General features: G+C 33.9%; 1 protein-coding gene across 6 annotated transcripts in view; it reads left to right on the top strand.

The window, feature by feature from the left end:
- The first annotated feature begins 2,759 nt into the window (after nucleotides 1–2,759).
- The window catches only part of LOC123564077 (cadherin-23-like), a 73,659-nt gene continuing 54,196 nt past the window's right edge, over nucleotides 2,760–22,222 (top strand). For 2 of the 6 annotated variants that reach the window (XR_008369842.1, XM_045357368.2), the window contains exons 1-5: nucleotides 2,762–2,988; nucleotides 10,361–10,469; nucleotides 18,211–18,279; nucleotides 21,420–21,598; nucleotides 22,054–22,116. Coding sequence is in view for 3 of the 6 variants with exons in the window: in XM_045357368.2 (XP_045213303.2) it covers nucleotides 10,418–10,469; nucleotides 18,211–18,279; nucleotides 21,420–21,598; nucleotides 22,054–22,116 (363 nt within the window). In the remaining 3 variants the exon portion in view is untranslated. Of the gene's footprint in view, nucleotides 2,989–10,360; nucleotides 10,470–18,210; nucleotides 18,280–21,419; nucleotides 21,599–22,053; nucleotides 22,117–22,222 lie in introns of all 6 variants that reach the window. The other 4 variants (XR_008369840.1, XR_008369841.1, XM_053536703.1 and 1 more) reach the window with 4 other exon arrangements.

Below are 22,222 nucleotides of genomic sequence, written 5' to 3' on the forward strand. Positions count from 1 at the left end.
CCCTTAGCCTGCTGCAGGCGAATTTAACAGCCTTTGTAAACAGCTTGGAACCAGATCAGACGCCGATTAAATCGGCGTCTGATCAGGTTCCAAGCTGTTTGCTACTCTGATAATATTTCTTCCAATTTTGGAGCAAATTGAATGAACTTTACAATTCTAGCAGACGACATTTCCAGCAGACGACAATTTACCTAGCATGCTAAAGGTTAATGAACATCCACCTTGACTGACTGAATAGTACAGGTTTGACTGTATATTATGATGACCAATAACTTAGCATTCCCATAATTAATTAATCTGTTTAATTATATATAGTTGTAATGATAAGAGATAAGCCTGTACTTTACCGTTGCCCACGACACATTGCATGCAACGTTCCGATCTGTTTGCGATATGATACTCCTGTGTCAAGGGTTCGACAATCTATCATCACTCGACTCTTGACGAGATTATCTGCTTTAATCAGGAACCTTTGAATATTTAATAATTTACAAACTGTCATACTGGCAAACTTACCTGCGGATGAGGTACTTTTGTGAAAAGGCGTATTGTTTATTGCTCCTTTGTATCTCGATTGTCAGTCATACCTGCCGATAAAATTGTTAAACGGCTTAATTTGTGTATTTTCACACATGGACAGTCAGTCGACGTCTATTTATTTTAATTGTTTTGAAACATCAAAACAAGCTTTGTATTTTAATTCAGATGTTTTGGCGCAAAAAAAACACACAACAAAATCTATGTCTGTGTGTCAGTAGGATAAATAAATATGTACATTATTTAGAATTATGTATGCTATTATTAATCAATTTTAGTGGTTTTTCTAATATTGGTGGCAGTTAAAACCGTTTTTAAGTAAGTCTTTGTTTGTATATTGTTTCTTCGTACTTTCATTTATGTTTTGTTCTGAATTCACAGTAGGAGATAATATTCCTTCTATTTGTTTGTCTCAAAAAAATTGTTCCCCTGATAGTTTTCTAGTTTTCTGTAGTTTCTGTATGAATGTTTAACAGAACATTTTTTTCGTGCAGAAATAATCTGAATTTTGTTTGACAATGTAATGCCTGAGTACATAGAGATACGACTTGGACATTTCAACTTTCTTTTTCCCTTGAAATGTTTGATCAGAGATATTTATTCAGTTCTGATAACCAGACTTTGGTGTATGAAAATTGATTGATTTCTGCACATTCATTTGTTTGTCCGGAGAAGGGCTTAACAAATACAATGACAAGTTTACTGCTTTCGAAAGTAAATGCATTATTCAATGATATAAGTGTGTATCTTTCATCAATTTTTGGTCATTACTTGGATACAGAGAAATGTCTATTTCTTCAATATTAATTACTATCTACAGTTGAATCATAATTCCGATACAATTGTTTTTAACAAGAGATTTCTATTGCAGTCTTAATTCTTTATTTTATGTGCTGTAATTTTGGATTTAAATGAATTTTAAGTGGGATTGATTTTAGCATTTTATTCAAATACTTAATGCACTTTCATGCTAAAAATGCCAAGCATTTTATTCAAATTCTTAATGCACTCTCATGCTAAAAATGCCAAGCATTTTATTCAAATTCTTAATGCACTTTCATGCTAAAAATGCCAAGTATTTTATTCAAATTCTTAATGCAGTCTCATGCTAAAAATGTCAAGCATTTTTTTTACATAAAATGCTAGGGATCACAGTTACTGCTGAAAAACATGGACTTAAATAGGGTTGTTAGGTGTATAAATTTCTTTAGCCAGATCAAAAATAATTATTAGAAATTAGATATATATTACTTTTACCTGGTTAAAATAATGAATAGAATATTATACGTTTGCTGTAAATTAAGATTTGCTGTCTGTTTTCATCTTTCTATCCATTTTCATCGTATAACTTTGATCATTGCCATCTGCTACATAGAAAAATATATGTAAAGAAAAATAATTGTGAGACATGAATAAATGAATTGTATACATAAATAATTATATATTTTGCGATTCACATAGAATGGTAATATAATGGAATAGAAATTTGACACATATATAGTGTTATACACATATCATCCACTGTTTAGTTAATATCTTCATCAGAAAATATCTCAGCAGTTTATGGAAATGAATTCTTTTGCATATGATCACCCTCAAATGAAGAATCAAAATTTTGTTAAATGTTTCATCAGTGTCCATCAAACTGTCATAACAGACTTGTTCAGTTCAATCTTTAGGAAATAAGGAGCTTTTGAAATGAAGTATTACACTAGAAGTATCATTCTATGACAGGAACTATTGACACATGGTCCTTTGGACCATCCTCTGGACCTTGGGCAATAGTTATGAGTATTGACCAGCAAGCCATTCAATATTTAGTGTTTAATATAAAACATAATATAAACCTACCCTCATGGAAAATAATTACAATTGTTTAATAACACAACTTATCAAGATGTATTACTCTGTGTTACACCTTAAAATTTTTATTTTTCAAAAGCGTGTTCACTAAAATACTTGCAATAACGATAAATCATATTTACTTTAAATAACAGATTATTTCACACAGAAACTGAAGAGGACATAATGCCTCTTGATTCTATAACACCAGCTGCCATTTAACAAAAGGAAGGGATGTGACAGTGTCGTCTGCTATTGACAGTGTCGTCTGCTACAATAGGTGATGACACACCTGTGTTACCTGTACACTATTTAATCAATACTCGCGTGTATCATATAGACTGACTTTCACATTCATTATAGTCTTTCAGCTTCCGTATCCAATATTGACAATTACATATTGCTTAACCAGTCTATCATACTGAAATGGGCGTTGGTTTTCCGATCTCGTGGAAATTACGTTCTTTAAAAATTGACAACAGCAGATGTTAGATTTAAATTATTGTTTTAATTGTAATCGGGCAATTCAGTGATATGTCTTCTGATTATGAACAACAATAAGAGGATTTGTCATAATTAAAGTGTCGGATTATTGGTGAAAATTTTGCGGTAAGCTGCTACTTTTGATACTTTCGTTTTTTAGTGGTATATAGCTGTTTACTGATATAAGTATGGTTATTTCTTTTATATCTTGGAGATTAAAAATGTTGTTTCTCTCATTTCTTAAAATCAATCAATTACTTATTTTATTTAAATATTTTAAGAAATATATATACTGCAGTGTAGTTTTAAAAAAATATTTTACACTTATTGACTTGTAAGCCATTCAATAAGTGTTTTATTATGTGACAGCAGAAAATAATCTTTAGTTTTACTTTGATTTTTTTTTGGGCTTATTAGCCCAGTAAACCTGTGTTGAATATAGACTGGTTATATAGCTCAAACTATGGACAGGTGATTTATTACACTGGTGGGATCTCTTCATGCATTAATACCTGATATTACTGTTTGTTTGTATTTGTCCAGTTCAAACAATTCGGTATTTATATTGAATTAGATACACTTCAGAGTATGGTGGAGTTGGATGGTCAGTTTGAATAGCAAATGCATAAAAGATCCCTATGTCACTCAACTTTAATTTTGATATAAAAATTGTGGTAAAACATTAAAACATACGCAATATCAAATTAATATGTCAATAAATAAAGTTAACATTTGTGGACAAAACTGTTAAAAATTGGACATCATATTAAGATATTTGAAAAAATAAGGGAGACTACCGGTATAATCTGGTGTTGGGATTTCAAAATAGTGCCCAACCTTGTACAAGAATCTTCAGGGAGTGAACTAGAATTTAGTAATATGTCATATAAATTTAACTGAATAAATTCCAGAAAAATATAATTATTAAGCCACACCTTGACAGAATAAAAATATATTTCTTCATAATAACAAAGATCCACCATTGTGAGAAATAGTCACAGGTGTTTCCATTGTGTTGGAAACCTGAGAGCTTGCTGAGAAATAAGGCTGCAGGTATTGATCTCACAATACCCTAAGTGGCCATAATTCCACTCCATATGAAGGTAAAACTGCCACAGTTATACATGTATGAATAATGTATAAAGTGTATTCCCCAACATTAATGAAAAGTAAGTGTAAAATGAATAATCAATATTATCAAAGTGTGGACTTTGTCACGATTTATTACACAAGTAATTATTCTCTTAGTACAGAGAAAAATGATAATAACTTCATTGATTCTATAGATTTGTTCATAAAAATGTTCCTCTTAAATGATATTTGAAGACATAAATTTGCAGAATTTATTGTTTCTGCATCATTTTGTAGTTGATTTCATTGATACAATAAAAAGAGGTTAAATTGCATTTACGGACTTCAAAAGAAAAAGTATTATAATTTCATGGAACATTTTCCCAATGGCTGCAACCTTTAATAATGTACTAAATGCTTAAGTCAGACTGTCTTAGAACATGAGGATTTGAATCAAAGATTACCAAAACAACAATAATTTATTAAAATTATTCCATTATTGCTAAGTTTATGATTCAACTTCATTTTTGTTTTGTCTCATTTTTCCATTTGCATCTATAAAAATATTTTCTTGCAATGGCATTAAAATCTAAACTGCAGAGAAACTAGAACCAGCATGTATAATATATAGAACATATATATAGAAAGAAGTTTGAATGAATCATCTCAATGATTATAAGCTTACATAATTATGGTCCAGTAGAAAAATCTGAAGTCAAACTATATACCCAGCCTGCAAAACTCTAAATTTTTAAACATTTGAAATAGTTCTGTTCTAAATTTTTTTTTAGGTTTTAATGGTAGATGTTTTCTCTTAACATGCTTTCATATAGAAATATGCTTTTTTTGGATTCCTTAAAATATTATTATTGGGGTATCATGCAATACAATTTGTGTGTTTTTACACACAGTTGAAACTGGATAGCTCAAATTAGCTTGTCTCAAAATTTCAGCTATTTTAAAGACATTTTCAAGTCCAGTCCTGAAAATACATGCAAAAAATATCATTTTAAGTCGAATTTTGTTTATCTCGAAGTAAAACGCTTGTTCCCTTGGAATTCCAGATACAGAGTTTCAAAACAAGATAAACATTTAGTTGACCTTAAATTGTTCCTTTTTGTTGAAATTGTCTTGTGTAAAATGACAGATAAACACAGAAAGCAAATAAAAGGCCTTTTTGAAAGTCCATTGAAAATGATTTTTCTTGAGAAAAGCGAGACTTTTATATAAAAGACATTCTTATTTTGTCTGAATGCTCTCGCCCATATAATAGATAATTGTGCCACTTTAAAGTCATCTTAATGCAGAAGTAAAAAGATTAGACAAGACAGTGTGGAGACACTGAGTAGCATAGCAGGTCTGTGATATGCGGACCCATGCATTCCAATATGTACATTCTACGGTTGTCTTTTGCAGTAGAACTTTTGATATGTTTGTGCATGCAAATGCACTAATGCATGTAAAGTTTGTATGTTACATGGCATGCAAATGAATGCAAATTTGAACATCAAACAGTATAATGTGACACTGTCTCTTTCCAATGGCTTTCCCATTTCCTGCTTTCTAGATACCTCTACAGCAGTTCTAAAGGAGACTGTTAACAAGCAGTTTCGGACTGCCTTATATCTGTTATTCCATTTCAGAAAGCCTTGTAAATAATTAAAATTTTGAATAATGGTTTATTGTGTGAAAGCTTATCTGATTTAATTGCTATTGTATTATTAATTATTTACGGAAATTGAAAGTCATATTTTTCATAAAAGCATGGATTGAAAGAAGAATGAATGTGTGATTATTATGGAAAAATACATGTCATTGTCAGCAGTGTCGAGATTTTAATCAAGATTACAAATAATAGATGAGGCTCTAGTTGACCACTGAACCCACATTTAGATATATTGTTAATTTTTTTTCCTTTATTATATGGAATTGCAGTGTACAGTTAAGTTGCGCTCATTTTTTTTAGGGGAGAATTCAGTTTCTAGTTTAAGCGAGCTGTTAAATGTTGGTTGGTATTTCATATCCATTATCCAGGCTCATCCATCATCTAATCTCAGCAGTTTTTTTTTTTCTTTAACCTTTAGCCTACTGATGGCAAGTTATTCTGCCTTTGCGACCATTGCAGACCAAGACCAGCCTGCACATCAAAGTCTGCACTGTTCTCTATTCAGTCAGTAAATTTTCAGTGAACAACCTTTCGAATGATAAATGGTATTGCCCAAATTGAATGATGGACTAGTCTGTTTTAGAAATTTAGTGAGCTAAAGGTTAAACAACCAGTTCTCTTGTCATAAGTTTCTTAATGGATCTTCACCATTCTGGCTGTTTAACATCTTCACATTTTGCCTCACCTATGTGTTCTTACATAGGTGAACAATTTAGGGCCAAGTTGACTTTCTTGTTAAATTTGTTGCTCTAAATGCTTTACAAGTAGTTCTAATACGACCCGATCCATTTTCCTATTAAACAAAGACGGTTGAAAATTGTGTGTTATTAGATAACAGTTCATTTTTCAGACGTCACAGTTATTTCATCATAGCGTCAAATGGCATAGCGGCACACTGGAAAAGAAACCAAAAGAAAACAGGAAAATACCTAACAGATGTCGTCAAGTATGTGCTTTAAAATCCTTGGTAATGTGTTAGAATTGAAATAAGATATCTCATTTAGTGATTTGCTCTTAAATAAAATAATTGTTAGTCATGTAGATGTGTATTATTATATCACATGGGCTCGTGATATAATTCCTTCACCTCAAAACTCCTAACAATGATTTTATTCAGCGACGAATCACAAAATGAGATATATTATTTCTTAATTGACACATTGTTCATCTTTAAATAAAGTTGACTTGAATGTTCCCTCACATAAAAGACAGAAGACCTTATTAAATATCTCATTCTCCAGAAAAGTGTTTTGACTACTTGTTTAATGACTATAGAATTTTATATAAAAAATTTGCATCATCTAAAGCAAATAATAGGCTGTAATACCATCCAAATCTTCACACAGGAATGGAGTAAATGTCACACAACTCATCAGCATCTTTTACATAAAAAATACTTAAATGTCACACAAGTCTTCTGCATTTAAAAAAGGTTTATATTATGTCTCTTATCATTATTTTTAATATTCACAGCTTAAATAAAAAAATAAAGGTCACACAAGTATCTAGAATTTTGTAATAAAAGGTTTAGTTAAATGTCACACAAGTCTTTGCCATTTTAAAACAAAAGGTTTACTTGAATGTCACACAAGTCTTTAGCATTTTAAAACAAAAGAATTACTTGAATGTCACACAAGTCTTTAGCATTTTAAAACAAACTTAGTAATAAATATTACACAAGTCTTTTAAAAGCAGTGTCAAGGTCCAAGGTTTAGTTTACTCAACATTCATATATAACAAGGAAAGATTTATTTATATGTTGCTGTAGTCTTTTGTCAGAAGCATTTAGTTCACTAAAATGTTTGTTTATAAGTTTTCTTAGTTATTTTTAAAAAATAAAACTGATTTAGGGTAAATGATATGTTTTCATGAAAACAAAGAGCAACAATTTTTCCTCCTTATTTCATAGAGAAATGACTGTTTTTATGTCTGTGTAATATTACGTGTCAGTTGATTGAGAATATTCGGTAAGATGCCAGAACAAGGCATCATTTTTGGATTGTTTCGTGCCCAAGGTGTTTTACTGCCCAAATAAATAATGCATAGCCCTTTGGTTAACATATGCTGGCTTTTCCAGACACACTTTATAACCTGGAGCAGACATGTTTCACGGCCAAAGATGATGACTTCATACCACTCTAATAATTCTGCCAGTTTCTTTCCTTTCTAACCTCAGGATTGCCTGTTCGATGTTTCTTTTTTCTATTTTTGGTAAGTGATTAACTGGGTCAGACTCACTGGGAATGGATGTCTGAAGTTAAGAAATATTTACACCACTACCAGAGATACACTCGAAACCCGTTATAACGCTTCTCGATATACCGCGGTATTCGTTATAACGCTGTATCGTCTTGGCTCCCAAATTTAAGAGGGTAAAAAAAATCAAAAATCAAAAAGAAAAAAAAAAATTCGCGGATGTTATTTAATTTGATCATAACCAGCGTTAAAACTACATGTACGTGTACATTAACACCTTTCCATGACAACTGTGACGATTATTGATTTTTATCAATAATCGCTGCTAGCTTACTTGTTTGCGTATCGCCTTTGTTAAAGTTTCAATACATGTAGACCTGTGACAATTAGGCAATCAGTACCGTGTCAAAATTAGATTGTTTGCATTAACAAGCGTGGAAGATCGGTCAGTCAACTATCAAACCGTTTAAGTTTGCACCAATTAGTGGATGACATAACACTCGAGTGAATAAAAACCGAACAACAGGCCCAGTTTTTGTAATAAAATGCAGCCGTTTTTCATAATGATCATGTCTCGGTTCGTTGGAATTTGCGAAGATTCGACGCACTGAAAGCCATATTGAGAATGTTCTCCCTTTTTAATATCGTATGTTAACGACGGCGATTTAACAATTTTCTATCTTATTTATTGATTTTCTTCATGTATTCAAAATTATTTTTTTTTCAGACTGTCCGCGTTTTTTCTCTTTTAGTTACATAAACCCCCACTGCAATTGCAGTGCGTATGTAATTCTCATGACAGCGCATTCCTCACACAGCGTTATACATGTTTACTTCCGGGATAAACAGTTTCAACTTTCTTTTAGAATCACGACAAAATGAGAAGATGACACAGCGTTATAATTCTTTTAATGTATTTTTCAGTAGCATTTAAGGTAAATAAATGTCCCGTTTATACGATTCTTATTTCTTATTAACATAAAACAGCGTCCAAAATACGTCTAATACATTACCGATGGGTGGGGTATTGCATTTACCGCTGATACGATCAACCCGCGTTATAAATTTAACCCCGCTAGATCCGCGGGTCTCGAACCTTGGACCCCGATGACAGCGTTATAACGGGGTCCCAGTGTATTTAAGAGTTTGAAACCCACATCCATCGATGAGGAAAATAACATACAAAATAAAAACGCTGTACTGAACACAAACATTTTATTAAAGAAGTTAGTTGTTCTGTTAAAGTGTTATAAAGAAATGTTTATATATACTTTTGCATTTTTATATATATTATATATATATATTATTAAATTATATAAGTGTATAGATTCTTGAAATATCTCCAGTTAAAACTGAAGTGAAAATAGAAACAGTTTCGTCATCCTATCTTTTTGAGCAGTTTTCACAGAAGTAAATCGCAATAAAATTTTCACTTATTGACATATATTTTATTATTATCGTGTTTAACGACTTCTTTTTTGCTTACTAGTGCGAAATCATTGTTATTTATGACGGACTTATTATGGTAGTATTGATGTACAAAATAAAGAACAAATTTTTCTATCTATGCTATCTTTAAAACTCCGTAAAATTGATGAGTTTGTGTTTTCCATAAAACTGCCATTTTGGTTAAAACCACCAAATTTCATACCCACAAACTGAAACAGTTCCACAGAAGCTATTTTTGATGTATTTCTTGTTTTAGTCTGTACTTTTTCCTTTCATGTGAAAGAATTAAATTGATTTTCATGGGAAATATTAATGCTTTTATATGTCATTTACATTAAGTCTAAGAAATGGATTATGAACTATCTAGGCTTAAGACCTTATTAAAGAGAATAAATTGATCCTTTTTTGTGCAGAAGGATGCAGATTAAGGTAAAGCTGGCATAAAGCTCATTGGATCAGAAAATTGGTGGAATAATTGAGTGGAAAAGCAATAATTGGGCTTTTAAAGGTGGTCTGTCATGTGTTTTGATCTAAATTTTGCTGCTGTGATACTTTGTATATTTATGATCAGTTGCAAAGATATGCACAACCAACTTCTGTAGACTGTAGGAATTTGAAACTTGTGTTTTTTGTTGAACTGCAGTGATAAATAGAAATTTCAGGGAATAGTAGTACTACTGATGTTTTTGTTTTTGTTAGGTTTAATGACACAGCAACACAATTATAGATTAAGATGACAACTTTTAGATGGTGGAGGAAGACCCCAGGTGCCCCTCCATGCATTATTTCGTCATGGGCGGGCACCTGGGAAGAACCACCCATTTACGGTAAGCCAGCTGGATGGCTTCTCACATGTAGAATTCGCGGGGCAAGAGATTTGAAATTGTTGGCCTTAACCAATCAGTCATGGAGGCCCCTAATACTACTGATATATCCTGTATAATATATTCATAATAATTATTGCCATTTGACATTGTTATTTCATAATGTGACTTATGTTTTATTTCTTATATTGCTATTTGACATAATTTTATCCTGTTTCTAGTTATTTTATGTAACTTATGTCACGTTTGCTCTATCACCATGTGGTATGTATCCAGTTTGTTCTATTTTCAGACTGACAGAACTTGACATTTCCGGAGGCGTCCAGTAACTACACCTGGACTGGTAAAGATGTGCCAAGTATTACACAGATGTGTCCTTCTACTTTCATTTTTGACACAAGGTATACCATTATGAGTTTCTTTTGTGAAAATGTGTTATAAAGTAACAAGAAAGCACTTAGTTAAGGTAAAGGCTTATGAACTGAAATTTTCAGCTTTTTAAAGAGGAACGTGAAGATGTGTAGTGACCAACCATCGGCACCAACCACCATTTCTTAATCCAGAAGATACCAAATCATAGCCTCTGTCCAAATACAAGTTTTTTTTTTGTTTTTTTTTTGTCACTCTAAATAGGTCAGCCCCTTTAACCTCTTCATGGCAAAATTAGGCTGATATGTACATGCTGTTTGTTTTTTGGGGGGAAATTTTGAAAATGTCGGGCGTGAGCAGGATAAACATTGAAGAATTGTTTGTTAGGCAGGGATTCAAAAAGCTTGACAGTGTCTTATTGAAAGTTCTACTCAATACAGTATATAATATGGTATATAATCAAAGGACAAAAGCCGTACAAGCTGTTGTCAGATCTTTAAGCATAGAAATTGAACATCAAAGTCAGTTTTTTTGCTTAGTATTTGATATAAAGATTGAATTTCTTTGGCAGAACTTGCTACTCCAGGCCAGACAAAAATCAATTTGATGCATGAAAACTAGATAGTAACAGACAAGTAACTGAAATTTGAGATGTTGTAATGGTCAGTCTCATCAAGTTTCTTAAAAAGCAGTGAACAAGCAAGAAGTCTATTCCACCCACCGGGTGACATTTTACAACAATCTGACAGTGAATTTTATAACCAACTAATGAATGCGCTGCCTATCTGTTGATTTCTTCCCAATTTCCATTTAATGAATAACAAAAAGACAATGCAATATCTTCACATTTCACAATGACGAATTGATTACTTAGTGATCTGTTATTTCTGTATAAAGATTTTTTTATGTAATTCGGATGGCATGCACTATGTGTGCAGTTACAAATACTAAGTATATTGCAGTTCCATTAATTACTGGGTTTGTTAGTGACAGTCCATGGACATTATGTGGGGTCAGTATGATATTTATCACACTGACCCCACAGATTTCCATAGATACTGACCCAGTCGTTTTCCTCAAATTTACTATGTTTGGATTGCTCAAACCCTGGATTGTTCAAGAGTTTTTCTTATCCTCTTGTGACATCAAGCGAACAGTGTTCTACTGTACCTGCAGAGAATAGGTTTTGTTTTCCCTCCCATAAAATTTTAGCATTTTCATTGGTTAAAAGGTGGTCATGTGATGACCCTCTATATTTCTGTGGAGGGTCAGTAGATTTTTATATCGAGAAAGGCTAAAAATAAGCGGTTGATAAAACAAATCAATTGTAGGGTTTGTTAGCGACACTCTACGGAAATATGTGGGGTCAGTATGGTAAATATAGGGACTTGGCTAATGCCTCACCCATCATTTATCATACTGACCCCCACATATTTCCGTAGTGGATCACTAACAAAACTCAGAATTCATGATATCTATAAAGGAATTCATGAATGCTGCTTACACCAACTGACCACTTGACTACTTTATTTTAAAAAATACTGCTGAAAAAAGGGGGGGGGGAAGAAATTATAATCAGTGATTTACTGTTTCAGCTGTTAATTACATTACTGTATTTAATATACAAAGCAATTATATACAATAGAGATAATATAACTGGCTGCGTTAATTCTACAAGGATTCAATGAATCCTCCCTGTTCTGGAAATGTCATAATGTCAATGAAATGTCACGTATGGTTTGATGTTCCCATTGTTTCCCCGGAATATTGGACCCCAGGTGAAACAGCGAATATAAGGATTGCTACACGTCTTTCCTATTAAACCGTCAATTAATCTGATTAAATGGAGTTTTTAATACAAACCTTTGTGAATAACAGGAGAAGTAAACAAAGAATCAATGTTTTGTCTTCAACGAAACGTTATGAGAAATGTCCACATAGCATGTGTTATTGAAATTTTAACATTGTATTGTAGATTCTTGCTGTCTTTTTGACAAATCATAGGAGATTTATGGCTACAAATCTACATGCTTACATATTTATTTAAAGTGAATGGGAGCACTTTGATCCATTGATTTATACGGGAGAACAATCATGTTGTCACGATATTACATAAGCCATAAATCTTTCATTGCCAGAGATAAAACAATAATTTTAAGATAGGTCTCACAAAAGTTATAACGAGATGGCATACCTGGTATACTGGCAGTTGCAAAAAAATACTCAATATGTATTAATTGAATTATTATAACCAAGCAATTAAGGTAGTATGCTTCAGGGAAATGATTTGCTAAAAAAGCGAAACGGTGTATATCGTCTATTCCCCACCACTGATTGATGTGAGGAAGTTGATATTTACTTGATAAGAACATTTTAATACCGGTGAGAAGTTGTGGAAGACTAGTTAAATGAATTGCTCGTAAATCGAACTGTAACATTATCGAAAAGTGGTGCTTTGAAAAAACTATAAATTTTTAGAATTGTTCACAGGGCATTTTACCTATTCTGCATCTATGGTTTCATATCTGTATAATACATAAAAAAAAAAAAAAAAAAAAAAATTGATCGATCTCTGATCTTTTTAGCTCACCTGTCACAAAGTGACAAGGTGAGCTTTTGTGATCGCGCGGTGTCCGTCGTCCGTCGTCCGTCCGTGCGTCCGTGCGTACGTGCGTCCGTGCGTCCGTAAACTTTTACTTGTGACCACTCTAGAGGTCACATTTTTCATGGGATCTTTATGAAAGTTGGTCAGAATGTTCATCTTGATGATATCTAGGTCAAGTTCGAAACTGGGTCACGTGCCATCAAAACTGGTCAGTAGGTCTAAAATAGAAAAACCTTGTGACCTCTCTAGAGGCCATATATTTCAAAAGATCTCATGAAAATTGGTCAGAATGTTCACCTTGATGATATCTAGGTCAAGTTCGAAACTGGGTCACATGGGGTCAAAAACTAGGTCAGTAGGTCTAAAAATAGAAAAACCTTGTGACCTCTCTAGAGGCCATATTTTTCATGAGATCTTCATGAATATTGGTCAGAATGTTTATCTTGATGATATCTAGGTCAAGTTCGAAACTGGGTCACGTAGGGTCAAAAACTAGGTCATTAGGTCTAAAAATAGAAAAACCTTGTGACCTCTCTAGAGACCATATTTCTCAATGGATCTTCATGAAAATTGGTCAGAATGTTCATCTTGATGATATCTAGGTGAAGTTCGAAACTGGGTCACGTGGGGTTAAAAACTAGGTCAGTAGATCTAAAAATAGAAAAACCTTGTGACCTCTCTAGAGGCCATATTTTCATGAGATCTTCATGAATATTGGTCAGAATGTTCACCTTGATGATATCTAGGTCAAGTTCGAAACTGGGTCATGTGTGGGTCAAAAACTAGGTCAGTAGATCTTGAAATAGAAAAAACCTTGTGACCACTCTAGAGGCCATATTTCTCAATGGATTTTCATGAAAATTGGTCAGAATGTTCACCTTGATGATATCTAGGTCAAGTTCGAAACTGGGTCACGTTCAGTCAAAACTAAGTCAGTAGGTCTAAAAATAGGAAAACCTTGTGACCTCTCTAGAGGCGATTTTTTTTCAGTGGATCTTCATGAAAATTGGTCAGAATGTTTACCTTGAAGATATCTAGGTCAAGTTTGAAACTGGGTCACGTGGGGTTAAAAACTAGGTCAGTAGATCTAAAAATAGAAAAAAACTTGTGACCTCTCTAGAGGCCATATTTTTCATGAGATCTTCATGAATATTGGTCAGAATGTTCATCTTGATGATATCTAAGTCAAATTCGAAACTGGGTCACGTGGGGTCAAAAACTAGGTCAGTAGGTCTAAAAATAGAAAAAACCTTGTGACCTCTCTAGAGGCCATATTTCTCAATGGATCTTCATGAAAATTGGTGAGAATGTTCAGCTTGATGATATCTAGGTCAGGTTCGTAACTGGTCATGTGCGGTCAAAAACTTGGTCAGTAGGTCGAAAAAATAGAAAAACCTTGTGACCTCTCTAGAGCCATATTTTTCACGAGATCTTCATGAAAATTGGTGAGAATGTTCACCTTGATGATATCTAGGTCAAGTTTAAAAGTGGGTCACGTGCCTTCAAAAACTAGGTCATTAGGTCAAATAATAGAAAAACCTTGTGACCCTCTCTAGAGGCCATATTTTTCAGTGGAAATTCATGAAAATTGGTAAGAATTTTTTATCTTGATGATATCTAGGTCACATGTACTCAAAAACTAGGTCACTATGTCAAATAATAGAAATAACGACGTCATACTCAGTTGAACACTGGGTCATTTGGGGATAGGTGAGCGATTCAGGACCATCATGGTCCTCTTGTTTAAATCTGCTACTGTTTTTGTTTTGATGATCAAAAGTGTAAAGGTTTGTGATAAGAAGAGTTATAAAAGTGTATATAATACTTCGTCAAGATTAATAGTTTTTTGTCGAGCCCCCTTGCAGAAGCAAAGACATAGTTTCCAAATGGTTGTTTGGTGTATGTGCGTTAGTGCGTTTGTGTGTGCGTCTGTCCAGATTTGTTCGTCTGGACCATATTAAACTTTGACATGCATGGATCAATCTTGTTAATATTTGGCATTAATGTTAACCTTAATGAGACGGAGTGTCATGTGCAAACCCCAGGTTCCGGTCTCAAAGGTCAAGGTAATACTTGGAGGTCAAAGGTCATGTCAGATCTTGTCTGGGCCATAACTTTGACATGCATAGAGGAATCTTGTTTATATTTGGCATGAATCTTTTTTTTTTTTTTTTTATTATGCCATTAACAACTATTTGTTCTAAAGATATGCCGAATTTCAAAACTTTAGTTTTTAGTAATTTTTAAGATATCAGTAACATCAGTATAGTTCAAAGTGATTTTTCAGTATACACACAATTATTTATTGCCGGATTAGGTGTGGATGATTGATAGATATTTTTCAGGCACTACTTCACCATAAATCCTGCAAACTATGACATACATCAAGCTGTTTTCTATGATATTCTCATTTCAACAGGAAGCTTCATCTAGCCAATCGATTCAGTCACAGATAATTAAAGAAATATGAAACTGTCATTTTTTCCTTACCTTTCAGAATTCAGTCGGTGTAATCATTCATATCTGAGCACTTGGCTGTGTTTTCCAAGGACATTTTAAAATTGTATAAAATTTCATAACATTTTCTGCCGACTTAATTGATCAGAATATTTCAGTGAAAAGAAATATATTTATTACAGTCATTTGGTTGATATAATCTTAGTTTAGCTTTTAATTTGCCGTCTTTGCATCCATATGCACTTGTTCTAAAAAAAAAACCTGGTCAGATTTCAATGGAGTGATTGGTGTTAATCCTAGTTATATGTATCATCGGCACAGCCTACTTTGGTTATTTTTTGCAGAGTTCTTGTCCAACCCCAGTATATCCATCTACCAGTAGCTTTATTATTAATATACAGTATAAATTCTGTTAGTGACACTTGAGAGGACCTGATACCGCCATATAAAGACAATTATTTTCTTCCACTGTAGAATTTGATTTGTACAAGAAATGTATTTCAGTCTTCATGGTGGTGTTCACTGTAGAAAGGGAGCACCATAGCAATTCACCAGTGGCAGACTTCTGTCTAAGTAAGGCTGCACTGATTGCAAGAAAATAAAAATATAAGTTGTTCTAGATCTGTGTGATCATTCTGCAGTTGATTTTTACTAGCTGTTACCATCAGATACAGAGTAAATGGTTCAGTGCAGTACGGAAAATGGCTGGTGATAATTAATTATTTACATTACCTGTGGGCAAAGCACACAAAACAAAGGCAAAAACTGTGAGAATTCACTACTTTGTCCTTCCCCAATATTTACATTTATCAATGACTGATATCTTGTTTGACTGTTTCAGTGAGGTGAAATATAAATTAATGTCCTTTTATGTAAATTTTTCGAAGTCATCATGGGTACATATCTAGATCTTTAACTCTGACCTAAGGGAACAAGGTGTTTATAGAAACATATGATTTTCATCAAATAGCAAAGTAAACAACGAATATTTCATTTTGTAGATGACAAGTGCAAAATATTTATAAGGTTCGAAATTCTGAATATTTATTCATATTATGTTCCTTTACATCATTTACATATATCATGTAATTGAGTGAAACAATAGTTTACAAATTTTGAAATCTTGTTTAATGATTCAAAATGATCCTACTGAGTACCAAAAATATTACAAATACAAAGTTGCTTTTGTATTTAGTATTCTATTTGTAATTTGTTTACCTTCTGTAGCATATTTTTAGATGAAATTTTCTTGTGCAAAAGCTGCATTGTAAATGAGTAAATTACATAACATAATGAAAACTGGCTTTACTGACAAACAGTACTGTCAATAATTCATTATAATGATTAACCCCTGCTAAATTTCTATAATGAACGTGTCCGTCTTTCAGTTAAGGCAGCACCATAACCTTTAAAAGGGGTGCGCACCGAAAAGATACTGACTGAATGGCAAACATAGCAGATCATGATCAGACTGCACAGTGTGCAGGCTGATCATGATCTACGCTGGTTGCAATGGCAGAATCAATCGTGTCTAGCATGGTAAGGTCATACCAGGGAAAGTGATCTTACCATTTTATATAATTCTTACAAAAAAATGGTAAAATCATAAAAATGGTTTTATTATAATCATGCAAACACTATTAAGGAAAAAATTTCATCTATACACTATTTGATATGTAACATTACCAATTGTGCAAATCATTTAAATGCATGTTTTAACTTTGATATAAATGTGTCAGCTGAAATGTTGATGTTAATTAATTCTCTCCTATCCTACAATTGAATATTCTGACAGCCTGTAATTTGTACATGTACTGTAATTACATTACACAGGGTTACATTACTACTGTAATATCTATTGAATATTTAACATGTTTCATATCATTTAATTCCTGGTCAGGGACCCACTCCCACACTTAAATGAATTAGTTTTCAGTTGATATCACTTACTGAAATTAATACTCATAAAACAGAGGTAATAGATTAATTAATTATAGATGGTTATGCTGCATTGTCATTGTTATGAACACTTCCAGCCTATTATGGTTAGTCACTCACGTAGACTTCAAACTTAAAATAAATTTCTTAAAGTCCCATAATGCTTTTAGTTTTATGTAATAACAGATAAAGCAAACAGAGAATAGGCATTATTACATGGTTAGAAAATCACTGCTTAAAAATTTAACCATAAATGTATGAAACATGAACTTATATAGGGAGAGCCAAAAAGGGAGGTAATTAAAACTAAGCTCAGTATTACTTCCTTCAATGTTTACCAAAGGTTCAAGCTTATGCCGTAATGGACCTTTAAGAATTAATTTGTATTGCTGAGAATTTGTTGATTTTGGAAATCACATTCATGCACATTTCTTTTACCATTAATGCTATTAAATTAAAGAATGATGGACATTAAGCATTTTAAGATATGTTAGGGTCCAGGGCTTATATGCTCAGTCTTCGGCAAGGCATGTGCCCTGTATGTTGAACTTTTCAATTACATATGTTATGTTAAATGTCATCCACCTTTTATCATGTGAGAAAGTTGTCAACAATCCTTAATCAAAATATTTGTGCAACTTCTACCTCAGAGATTCAGTTTTATGCAACAATTGGCCTTATAATATTCTCAGGAGAAAGTGTGTTTTTATTTCAGTTTTATGCATCAATTGACCTCATAATATTCTCAGGAGAAAGTATGTTTTTCATTTCAGTTTTATGCAACAATGGGCCTATGTTCTCATCACAACCCCCAATCATAAAACCAGAGGACACCCCAATAAGTAAGTACGATCTTCCTTTTTTACACCTACTACAATTGTATTTCAAGCAAGTAACCCTCATCCAATATTTTAACAATTTGAATTTGTTAGTGTTTTTTTAATACCAGGTCCATGACTATCATCCTGGAAGAGATTCTGATATTACATGGCACAAATTTATCCCAATATGAGATGACATGACTCATACAACACCCCTACACTATAGGTGGACGGATAGCTCAGTGGTTTGCACACTGGCCTTCCAATCCTGAGGTCGGGGGTCAATCCCCGGCAGCTACTCGGGAATTTTCAGAAACGCTTTTCAGTGTTTCCCACCTAACTAGAGGTGTACTGGTCAGGAACCCAGGCAATCCTTGCGTGTATCAGTGCTATACACTGGGCACGTTAAAGAACCAGGCTGTCTATTCGCAACGAGCTAGGCTAAGTTAGCCGGACAAGCCTGTATCTGATTTCTGATCTCTCTGTCGTGGGGGCTTTGTCTCACTCTGTCCCTCTGGTCAGATCGCTCTGTGTCTGTACTAGTAGAGGATGAATTATGCGCCCTGTGTGGCAGCATTTGAACTATGTAAAGCGCCTTTGAACGTGAAATTGATCATGAAAAGGGCGCTATATAAATCTGGTATAATATAATATATAATATACCCATAGCCCAGATGTCACACTCGGAGGTCAAAGGTCAATAGTTCACTTACCTGTCTGGCCAACAACTTTGTCATCCATCAAAAGATTTTGATATTACTTGACCTAATGTTCCTCATAATGAGACCATGTGTCATAAGCAACACCCATATTCCTAACCCAGAGGTCAAGGTCACACTTGGAGGTCAATTCCAGTCAATTTCAGTAGGTTTTTTTCCTGTGGTCTACAACTCCATCAAGGGATTTTAGTATTTTTTGGCACAAATCTTTCCCAGAATGAGACAACTTGTCATGCACAACCCCCAGACCTCTAGCGCAAAGATGAAGATCACACTCAAAGGTCAATAGGGTTTTTCCTTGTTTGGTCCATATCATATAGGTAATAATAGATATATATACGATTTTTTTGTGCCTCCAAAAATTTTGGGAGGGCACTTAGAATTACCTTTGTCTGTTCGTCCATCCATCCATCTGTCTGAATTTTTGTGTCACACATATCTTTAAAAGTATTTGACCCAGAGTCATCAAACCTCACAGGATTGTTATTTAGCATAGGAAGTTGTACTGGGATCTCAAGCAGCCATACCAGAATTATGGCCAAAATATGCATAAAAAGGACCTATTTAGTTTGTGTGGCATGTATCTCAAAAAATATTTGACCTAGGATTATAAAATGTTACAGGGGTATTATTAAGCATGTGAATATGTGCACTTTAAGTTTTGTTGGAGATATCACTTAACCAGACCAGAGTAATGGCCCTTGACTAGGTCAAAAAGATGCATAAAAGGGCGTAAGTTTTTTCACACATATTTTAAAAAAAAAATTAACCTAGGGTCCTGAAACATAATAGAAATATTATTTAGCATGTGAAGTTTTGCACTTTGGATTTTGTTTTGGATTTCTATCTGTCAGACCAGAGTTATGGTCCTTGATTGTCATAAATATGCATAAAGGGCATACAATGTTTGTGTTGCATGTATCTCAAAAAGTAATTTACTTAGAGTCATAAAACATTAGGGGATTGTTGTATAGCGTGTGAAGTTGGGCACCTGGTGTTTTGTTAGATATTTCACTCAATCAGACCAGAGTTATGGTCCTTGACTTGATGAAAACTACACATGAAGTACTTAAAAGTTTTTGTTGCCTATATCTAAAAAAATATTTCACCTAGAGTCATGAAACTATTTAGGAATATTATCCATCATGTGAATTTGTGTATATGAGTCTCTTTTTATTTCACTTTGCAAGAAGGCCCTTGACTTAGTCAGAAATTAGAAGTGTCCCATCTCAAAATGTACTTGACCGCAAGTCATGAAGTATTAGAGGATTGTTATATAGCATGTCGAGTTGTACAGCTGAGGTTCTTTGGGGGATTTCACTTAGCTAGGCCAGAGCTATGGTCCTTCACTTAGTGAAAAGATACACATAAAGTGCTTACAAGTTTGTATTGCATATATCTTGAAAAATATTTCAGCTACAGTTATGAGACCAAGTACATTGACGGGAGTGGGAGGCACCTGTGTCCTATGGATATACATCTACGTTTCATTTGTATTTTAACAGGGCACTTGTTATTCATTGAGATAGGAAAAAATGTTTTGTTTACATCCTTGTTATTATGAAATTATGTCTCCATGTATGGGGGAGACATATTGTTTTTGCCTTTGTCATCTGTCTGTCCATCAGTTCGTCCGTCTGTCTGCATTAAGCTTGTCCGGCTTTCACAGGTCAAACTGTTGGCCGGATTTCGACGAAACTTCATAGGAGTGGTCAGTACCAAGCCTAGTTGTGCATATCGCCAGCTTGTTTGGCTTCGCTGCACAAAATGGCCGCCAGATCTAAAAATGGAAAAATCTTGTCCAGCTTTCAAAGGTCAAACTGCTGGCAGGATTTTGACAAAACTTTGCAGGAATGGTCAGTACCGAGCCTAGTTGTGCATGTCGCCTGCACAAAATGGCCACCAGAGCTAAAAATCTTGTCCGGCTTACACAGGTCAAACTGCTGGCCAGATTTCGACGAAACTTTATAGGAGTGATGAGTACCAAGCCTAGTTATGCATATCGCTGGCATGTTCCGCTTCGCTGCACAAAATGGCCACCAGAGCTTAAAATAGAAAAATCCAGTCCCGCTTACACAGATCAAACTGCTGGCTAGATTTCGACAAAACATCACAGGAGTTATCAGTACCAAGCCTAGTTGGCCGCCAGAGCTAAAAATAGAAAAATCCTGTCCGGCTTTCACACGTCAAACTGCTGGCTGGATTTCTATGAAACTTCACAAGAGTGATCAGTACCAAGCCTTGTTGTGCATATTGCCAGCACGTTCCACTTTGCTGCACAAAATGGCCACCAGAGCTAAAGGTATCCACAGGGGAAGACATAATTTTAATTTTAAGTATCTTGAAGTTATTTTTTCATCCACTCTTTTAATTCAGTCGCCTCTTGCCTCTCGCGATAGTTTCTTAGTGGCACATGATACTAACATTACTGTATATATTTAGACTCAACAATCGGCACCTTGATGGCTACTGATGACGACGGGCCCCAGGAACTTAAATTTTCGATACCAGCAGGTCATGTGACTGAACAGTATGTAAGACTAGATAATGTTCGAGGCGTCAGTACAGAAGGAAGAAAGGCGGACATTGTACTCATTAAAAAACTAGACAGGGACTTCACTGTAAGTATATATGATTCCCATTTTCTCTGTACAATATATATGAGTACAGTTAGAGGGTTTATTCCAGATTTTCAAACAATGATGGGAGAGTATCAGTTAAGTTCTGCATTTGGAAAGAAAAGAACGTTTCCAACAACATAACTGGCTTGTAGAAAATTCATGATACTGCCAGAAATAATGGCCAAAGGGGCACACTGTGTCTTCCTCTGCAATATATGGCTTTTTCACTGGCCAAACAAGAAAATAAGACTTACAGTCTATTCTGCTGTTTATATAATGTTTCACAATTTTTTAAAAATTAAGATTTCAGTCGTAAAGAATAAATTAAATGAAAAAAGTAAAACTGAAACAAAGTATGTCTCTTACAGCTTATGCCTTGTGATTTTCTACAGGAAATGTTTTAAACCGTTTATGAGACGAGCATATCCATTTAGTTGCTTATATTATGTTTACAGCAAAATACGTTTATAAAGTTGAGATTTGTAGTGGAAGATAACCCAGGAGCAGAAGGCAACATTGTAAGTAGAATCATATACATTATTCCAAATATAGCCATTTAGCGATTACCCTGCTAAATTTCTAAAATGGACTGGTCCATCATTCAAATTGGGCAGTACCACTTCT

The sequence above is a fragment of the Mercenaria mercenaria genome, chromosome 2 (genome assembly GCF_021730395.1).
Source record: "Mercenaria mercenaria strain notata chromosome 2, MADL_Memer_1, whole genome shotgun sequence".
NCBI classification, from domain to species: domain Eukaryota; kingdom Metazoa; phylum Mollusca; class Bivalvia; order Venerida; family Veneridae; genus Mercenaria; species Mercenaria mercenaria.